The sequence below is a fragment of the Ascidiella aspersa genome, chromosome 8 (assembly GCF_963924565.1).
Source record: "Ascidiella aspersa chromosome 8, kaAscAspe10.2, whole genome shotgun sequence".
Lineage (NCBI taxonomy): Eukaryota > Metazoa > Chordata > Ascidiacea > Phlebobranchia > Ascidiidae > Ascidiella > Ascidiella aspersa.
In genome coordinates this window covers 4,902,450-4,911,590 of record NC_139454.1, presented here as the reverse complement: position 1 = coordinate 4,911,590, position 9,141 = coordinate 4,902,450, and the positions used below count along the sequence as shown (strand labels likewise).

General features: G+C 35.2%; 1 protein-coding gene across 1 annotated transcript; it reads left to right on the top strand.

Annotated features, from left to right (window-relative positions):
* Positions 1 to 3,204: 3,204 nt before the first annotated feature.
* LOC146135292 (protein arginine N-methyltransferase 7-like) lies at positions 3,205 to 9,085 on the top strand. Its single transcript, XM_083395391.1, has 7 exons — positions 3,205 to 3,304; positions 4,027 to 4,223; positions 5,000 to 5,119; positions 5,418 to 5,519; positions 6,246 to 6,572; positions 7,088 to 7,267; positions 7,883 to 9,085. Exons 1-7 carry the CDS (start codon positions 3,205 to 3,207, stop codon positions 8,966 to 8,968), a joined length of 2,112 nt encoding a protein of 703 aa, XP_083251517.1. The 3' UTR covers positions 8,969 to 9,085.
* The last annotated feature ends 56 nt before the right edge of the window (positions 9,086 to 9,141 follow it).

Genomic DNA, 9,141 nt, shown 5'->3' with positions numbered 1-9,141 from the left:
GTTTAAAAAACTTTCCAGTCCATAGAGTTTTATAATTTTTTTAGCATTGTAAGAATCAAACTTATAAAAGTCAGATCTGATTTTTCATCAATTGTAAAAGCGGTTGGGCTAAGTTGCTTGTTTAGCACTCGAATTACAAGAAGTTGTACCGTTTGTCATGTATCCACGTATATTAATTTACCGTGTGAGCCGGTTTTGTCGGTTCAGATCAACCTTACGGTTGGAGATAATGCCCCCCTAAGTATCTATGGTCGAAAATCATTAATTGATAACATTGACGTTCATTGTGATAACTGTAATGAACAACGTTTGGTTAAATTTGAAAAAGAAATGTTGTCAATGTCGGAAACAATTTGTATTATCCTTCACAGGAACATCACGAAATGTCGTTTTTTTTATTTATAAAAAAGTATCAAGTTTAGAAACGACCGTTGTTTGTCCACCACCTACAGGTGAAATGTCTTTATTAATCAACACCGAACCCGGTGAATATGATAGTGAAAAAAGCGCTTCGCATATTTTAAAAGACTCTTTACCAAATAATTCTTCTGTTGGCGAAGGCAGTTTGAATGAGGGACAACATAATGTTCTGTGGAGCTACATGCAAAGCCATTTTTGTACAAATAGATATCGCCTAAGGGTCTGTAATGTGGACCAAGCAATTTTTTCTAAATATATGTGCGGACTAGAGCTAAAAGTTGATTTACACGAGGGTTCAGTTTTTCAGAATTTTGCAAACCAAGCGAAGAAAAATGCTAATACGTATCTCCGTTTAGTTTTAATAAACGAGGCCTTTATACGTTATGAAATGATTGCCTGTAATCTCTGTTATATGAAAGCTTCCAAAAAGCTTGGTTGGAAGCCACTTACATATAATATGGCCAAAGAGAGCGGTTTCATGGCAGGTCACTATGAAGCTTTGAGAAATCTGAACCCATTTCCAAAACTTTAATTATTTATTATCTTTGTTGTCTTTGAATAATTTGGCTGCACTAAAAAAACTGAAGTTGTTAATAAAACGTGCTAAAATAATCGTTGTTGTTTTCTGTGATTGCATCAATTAGCTTAAAGTAATGAAATCATTCGGTATCGGTTGGGGTGTCTGTACGTTTTGCAAAAAAATATCGAGTATCGGTAACGGCATGAATACGAGATATAGGAAATACAAAAACTTACATCATCTGATTATTATCCGATAAAATAAATCCATTTGACTGTTATCATTTTAATGCCTATTTTATATTAAGCATGTTTTAATATTGTAAAAGCGAACGTGTAAGAAACAAAAAACTGCCGGAAAAAAATTGCTTTTGTAGCTCAAGAACTGATGACAAAAGTAGTTGGATACAGTGTTCGATGTTTCCTGACAGCCACTCCTAAACATCGCTACTTGCTTCAACCAATAACAACGTACATATCAAGCTACCTGTCTTAAAAGAATTACTACGTGCGCCGTCAACTACCTAAGAACACCCACCTTCACACCACAATGGATTGACTGCAATGGATTGGCGGCAATCAGGACAGTCCATGGGACATTTGGGTCTGCTGAAAGATCATCGGAAACGTTCTATGAACCAAGCTGGTGTTTCCTTTTGTGCGGGTTTTGAGTTTGGCCAGCGGAGCCTGCGGGTTCAATAACATCTTATGCGACCAGTTGTTCCCCGCAAAGTCAAACCAACTGGTTGCTATCATTTTCAGCAAAGAAACATCGCCAAACTAAACATTTTAATTTATAATGCACGTAAAAAAGTATTTTTATATGGCGTATGTTTTGTTAAATCGTATGCACATTGTTAATTGCAAATAAAACATGATCGAATGAGAACATATGAAAAAGGGTGTTTTACAGCAGGGCAAACATCGTAGGAAACTCTTTTACAACATGGTGAAAATCGCGAAATAAAAGAAGATAAGGTCAGGCTTAATCAGGTTATGTAAACACTTTCGCGTTTCGCTTTCTTAAGCTTCCTTTATAGTTCGTATAGTAGAAAAATATAAATTAGGCAAAAATATTAATCAATTTGACTGTTTTAATTTTAACTCCTATTTAATATTTAGCATGTTTTAATATAACAGAAGTAATAATGCAATTTATCTTTACTTGTCGCGCTTAAAGTTTAGCAGAAAAATTAATAATTAATCGGGAATTTCCTTGTTGTAATATTTAACAAATTTTCTCCAGAAAATACAAAAGCAAATATTTATTATGAATGTTTTTTTTTTTAATTACCATTATAAAAGCATATAAAACTAATGACAAGTCGTAATTGAAAAAAATGATCAATTAAAACTTAAAAAAAAATTAAAAAAAAAAAATTGCCTTCTTTTTACGTCTAAAACTCGTATCATGAAAAAGGCGAAAATAGGCCCCGAACAATTTATTATGTTGGGTTAACCAGGTATGGGGTCACTTTTTTGACTTTGTCGTTTGAATAAGGAACATTTCTTCTAGAACTTCAGAAAGTTTGAAAAAAATCTATTGTTCGGAAAGTTTTTAAAAATTGCCTTATTTTCACCCTTAAAACTCGTTATATGAAAAGAGCGGAAATAGGCCCCTTGGAAATCGTTATGTTGGGTTAACCAGGTATGGGGTCACTTTTTTGACTTTGTCGTTTGAATAAGGAACATTTCTTCTAGAACTGCAGAAAGTTTAAATAAAAATCTTTTGTTCGGAAAGTTTTTAAAAATAGCTTTCTTTTTACGCTTAAAACTCGTAATATGAAAAAAGCGGAAATAGGTCCTTGTAAATCATTATGTTGGGTTAACCAGGTATGGTGTCACTTTTTTGACTTTGTCGTTCGGATAAATAAAATTTCTTCTAGAAATTCCAAAAGGTTGAAAAAAAAAACTATTGTTCGGAAAGTGTTGCATTTCTATTTTTTTCCTAAAAAGTCGTTCCTTACAAAGCTACGAAGTAGGTCCCGAACAAACTTTGAGAATGCCTACTAGCGATGCCGAAACTTTGAAAATCTGCATGGTTCAGAAACATTCCATATAATTTTTTATATAGTGCATCATTAAATTGGTTTACAAGTAAAGTATTTGTATTGTTTTTATTACATCATGTTTAATTTTTTCAAATATATTTGGAAACATTTAAACGAAAAAATCATTTTGAATAAGACAAAATATGAAAAAAATCCTGGCAGGATGATTATGGTTTAAAAAGTTAAAATCTGGCAGAATTTTGAATTGGTGATAATGAAGGACGAGGAATATCAGTTTGTGCAGAAGACTAATGTAGTGACGGGGAAGCTGGAATGGATTGCTGAACATAAGGACGAACATGATTACTTCTCTGGTAAGCAATTTAACATCATAGGCAATTAACGCAAATTGTTTTGTTTTTTGGCACAAAAAATTCTACAAAGCAATTTTAGTTTATGTTAAGTTTTGATCTTGTTTGGCAGTCAAGCTTTTAAACAATATATTTAAATCTCTTAAAAGTTTTAAAGAGATAAAAATAGCCATTATGTCTGGATCGTAAATAAACACAATAGGCCTACTTGTCAGTTTCAATGATTCTTTTTCAACAGAAAGTCACTGCCCTGTTAAGAAAGTATGACAGATTGTTGCAAGATCTCTGCTGGTGTATGGCCGAAAACGGCGCTGGTCTAGAATCCTACCAAACTTTCGTTTTAAGGGTTTAAATTGCTAACATTTATTTGGGTTAGGCTGCAGGTTAGCATTTGGGTTCAGGTGGGTCAAGGGTTATTATTATATTTATTCTCTCATATTTGTTTCCTGCTTGCAATTTTAATTTTTGACAACTAGTTCTTAATTGTAAAAGAAATGTGGTAGGATTCTAGACCAGCGCCCCTAAAATATTGGGGTGATCGGGTGAACCTAAGTAACAAAAATGCAGCCCGCTCATTTAGCATATAGGTGCATGTTTAATTTATTGAGGTGCGTTTTGATCGGTTAAACAGACTCGAGGGTGCGCCATACTTTCCACAGTGGGATACTGCTGCTGAAAAAATATATAAAGGATATCAATTATAAACAGACCAAAATTTTTTCTAGACATTGCTCGGTCATCTTACGCTGATATGCTGCACGACACAGAACGCAACAAGCTTTATCATGAGGCTATCAAGCTCGCCGTGAATGCTGTCCACTTGAGAGGGGAAAAGTGCAGGGTCCTTGATATCGGAACGGGAACCGGACTTCTTTCTATGATGGCTGCTAAAGCTGGGGCAGAAGAAATAACTGCAATTGAGGTTCAGATTTGTTAATTATTTCCGAGATGTGTATTGTATACTGAACTGTGTGGTGTTTATTTTTTAACACAATTTTTTTAGTCCTACGTCTCAGTTGAATTATTCTAAACAGAGTATTTTGTCATTGATCGATATTTGCCTTGTCTTACAAAACTGTAGATAATTTCAATTCTTAAATAAACAATGCTTTCGACTTTCAAAATATAAATGTGATTTTCTACTTTTGCCTAGTGTTCCTGTGAGCGCTTTTTTGCACAAAATGTTGGACACTTCAGCACTTTTTTAAAGTGTTTTTTAAAAAGAAAGGTTACCAAAAAACTATATTTTTTTTTCTGCTGAGTTCTGTAAAATTTGCTGCAAATTTGAATTTGCTTGAATGGCATCAAGGACAGATTTTGTGCCTTGAAGATTAACATAAAGGCTGGCTAGAAAGCAGTGGACTAGCTGGGTTATATATCTGTTGTGGACTTAATATTGGCATAATAACAGCCTACAGAAAGTGCAAAGGGCGTTTGTGCACTTATATGTTTGATAATTTGGGCACCTTGTGCCTGTTTTGTTTTTCAAACTCAAAATATTCTGTGCATGTGATAAAAAGTTAGAGAAAAAACTACTCCACCTATTTTAATTGAAAGCAAATTATAATATTTACTATATAAATAAACTAATAGGTTTGGCAGAAGTAAAAATATGTGGTAACAACGTTTAATCGGAAGGTTTATGTGGCATTCATAGCACAAACCTATATATCACAATAAAAAACACGTTTTTTAAAGGTATTCTCCCCTGTAGCAGATGTGGCAAGGAAAATAGTGAAAGCCAACCATTTCAATAACATAAAAGTTATAAACAAACATTCAACTGAAGTAACCATGGGACCAAATGGGGATATGAAGGTATGGCAATTGTAAGCGATTTTATAATAACATAAAGATAAACTTGTATTTAATGCAACATGTGGATTGTGAACTAAATTTTATTCGGATCCGAAAAATGATTTATGCCATAACCCTAAATTAACTTACATTAATGTACCTATCATATTATATTTACTGTTTTATTCTTATTAAAAAGTCATTTTGTTGCGTAAACTTAATTCAAACGCCAATATATTATGGTGTAATTTTCAGAGATTTGCCCTACAAACATTGTTCTTCGATTACATTGTATTTTACTAACATTTACAGTGTTTAGGAGCGTGCCAATATTCTTGTGACGGAGTTGTTTGATACGGAGCTCATCGGGGAAGGAGCCCTTCCTGCCTATCAACATGCTCATAAACACTTGGTTACAGAGGTAAGTAACACGTACAAGGTTACATTGCAATTTTGCCACTCATTCAATATTTAAATTTAACGTCATGTCAAGATCCATACGTTGGGAAACACTGCATTGGATAACTACTAATACTATTGTATTTTCCTGTTGCTTTATTTTGTAGTTAAGAGTAAGTGTCAAAACTTAAAACAGCAGTTTTCTTTTTTAGAAAGCTCCGAAAATGTTTGTTTTCTTGAAGTAAAGCAAGCTAAGAAAGTCAGACTTTTGTTTTCACAGGGTTGCCCGAAATTTTTTTTGAAAAAGTGAAAAAGATTGCTCTTTTACATATTGAGAAATGTTCCTTTGTGGTTTCGTTTTAAGGAATATTGGGTCTTTATGATAGATCTGTAAGCTTAATGTATAACCCAAAACTACTTGAAGTACTTTTTCTAAGCAGGTATTTTGCTAAAATCACAAGACAAATGTGTAAATTAAGTAAAATGTCCAGAAAAATTAAGGTGTCCAGAGAAATACAATGTTAAACTAACTGCGTGAAGAAGGACCCAATTTGTACGCATCAACAGAAATATAGCCTTTTTTAAGGTGTAATTGGTTCAAAAGTTTCTGCTAGCGGTCTCAGAGTGTTACTGTAAGTACCCCAAACTCAGCATGCTTGAAAGCAATATCTCATAGCCTTCTTATGACTGACCAATATCAATTGGCTAAAGTTGCTACAACTGCTACATTCAATTCATTTTGTTTCAGGACTGCATAGCAGTGCCGCACCTTGCCAAGACTTTCATCCAGGTTGTAGAATCTCCACTCATGCAATCCTGGCACAAAATGTCTGCGATCAGAATCAACAGATCAGGGAAAGATCCCATAGAAAGCATCCCAAACCCTGAACTTTGTGAGGGTCATGGTGTTCCCGCCGTACAAGATATTCAACTTTCCGAGTTTCCGCTTCAAGAAATAAAGTTTCTTTCCAATCCTGTTGAAGTATTTCGCTTTCACTGGGGCAGCAAAACTTTAACAGATAAAGAGGAGTCTAAAGTTGTTACTCTTGAAGCAAAAACTAGTGGAACAGCACAAGTATGTTACTACTGTATATTTAGGCTTGTTTTTTCACATAAAAATCGATTTAACATATTTAAGATATAGAATTATTATCATTGGTGTTCCAGAAACACTGAACAAAAAAGTGATAAATTTTTTACTCGTTTTAACTTTAAAATGTCAGTCAATTAATTTCAGCATTTTACCCATTATTGTTTTGTCTTTTAATAAAAACACCCAAGCCATAATATTGAATAAAATCAACATTTCTCTGTTTACAAATGTTTAAAAAATGCCTCATGCCATCATCCGTGTAAAAACTCAATTGGAAAATGTTGGTTTTATTAAATATTATGCATTTACTATTTTATTAAAATAACTAAGAAAACCTGTGTATTGAGTTCCAAAGTTTTGTCTTTTTTCTTAAATAAAGCTATCTATGTAAAAAAAAAATATATATATATAGTTCTAACTTAGAAAATACCCAAAAATTTATGTGTTTTTTTCATTTAGAAAAGTATGTGTAGCAGTAAAATTAATATATTTTTAAGGCAATTCTATCCTGGTGGGATCTTCATATGGATCCAGAGGGTGAAATTATCCTAAGCACAGCACCACACTGGCTCCATCCTGCAGGACGAAATCAGGCTTGGAGAGATCATTGGATCCAAAGTGTTTACTTTCCTCCTAATGAAATCAAATTTGAAAAAGGAAACACTTTTTGTGTTAAGGTGAAATTTTTATGAATGTATATATAATATAATGGAAATCATTAATTAATATAATTGGTAAAACAATTTTAGGTTAATTGCTTGAAAAACTTCGTTAGCTAAAAAACACCCGTCTCTCGGTGTGAACCTTGATTTTTTTGTTATGGGAATTTGTAAGGGCCTCTTTTATTTTATCAAAGCACAGGTGTCGTTCGGTGAAATAGTTAATAACCACTTGGCTAAATTGTTAGCCATTTATTAAAAACCCCAAATTATCTCGGTTTGGCGCAGATACCTTCCAAAATAGAAACTGTTTTACCACATTTATATGGATTTATTGTGTGGACACTGTACCCAGCCATTTTTATTTTTAACATAGATCTTGAACTTTTTTCCAGTTTGCACTTATTTTTTTCTGTAAAAAGTTTCCAAGCCAACCAATTCAGTAACTATTCAAGCACGTAGTCTGTGAACCAGTGCCCATACACTTTGTGTAAACGTAGCCCTAGTCGCGATCCTAAAACTCACTTTGCTTTTAGAACTTACATAAATCACATAAATCTGTGACGCAATAAATTGATGACATCACAAAAACGTTATCAGAGCACACACCAAAAACGATATCTTTTTTCTCAGGCAAGCCACGACGCCTACTCGCTTTGGTTCGACACGCAACAATCGACCCATAGTGGCGTAACAGACGGTGCGCGACCCTCGTGCGAGTACCCCCCGAGAATGCTGTGGAGCCGGCCCCGTTGTGCCATGATAAACGAACCAGGGCGGAACCGGGTTTTTGTGGAATCCTTGGAACAAATCAAGGCCGAAGAGCGAACGAAAGGCCTCGCGCTTTGTGTGAGCGATTTCAGCTTACTCCCGCTTTTAATGGCAAAGTGTGGATTCGATGTTATTGCCTTGGAGGAGTCGAAGATTGGACAGCGGGGGCTGGTTAAACTGGCGAGGCAAAACGACGTTAAAAACCTAGAGGTTTGCGTTTCTGAAAACGCCGAAATACCACAAGAAATTGCTGATAGGAGAGTGTCCCTCTTGGCCGCTGAACCCTTCTTTAGAGCGTCCTACCTTCCCTGGCACGACCTGCACTTCTGGTACGTTCGCACTCAACTTGCGTCCTACCTACACCCAGACTGTCGCATTCTCCCACAGAAAGCACACCTTTGCCTTGCAGCCGTACAGTTCAAGGACCTCTGGAAAATCCGGGCTCCTGTGAACACTGTGGAGGGTTTTGATGTATCCCTGATGGATGAACTTATTGACTCGGCACTAGAAACCAAGGAATACTACGAACCCGAGCCTCACGCACTCTGGGAATACCCTAACATGCTACTCACAAAACCCACTGAAGTTATGACCTTTGACTTTGGGAAGCTTGTGCCTCAAAGCAATGTTGTCGTTTGCGGTGAAGTTCCCGTGGAAGAGATTGAAGAAGAAGGCAAGCTCTCTCACTGCCACGCTGTGGTGCTCTGGATGAAGTACGACCTTGATGATACGAATTCGGTTTCAACTGGTTTGGATTGCGATTTGAAAGTCGATCCGTTTAAGCCCGATTGGTACATGCATCAAAAACAGGGTGTTTTTTTCCTAAAGAAACCTGCGGATTTGAAGCTTATCCGATCCAAAAAGTCTATCAAAACAATTGCGCTGAACTATGAAGTTACGTTTTTGCCTGAGACTGGTGAATTAAAAATGAATTTCGTTGTTGCTTAATTTTTTTTTTGTTCCAAATGTTTTTAATTGAAATATTGAAACACGTTTTTTATGTTGAACAACCAATTCCTTCAAATATCGCCCAAAATGTGTTGCTATTTTCCTTAAATATACACACATTTGAACTTCTGGTTTCGTGGCGGGAAAAGTCAATTGAAGGCTCCCCAGAGAGA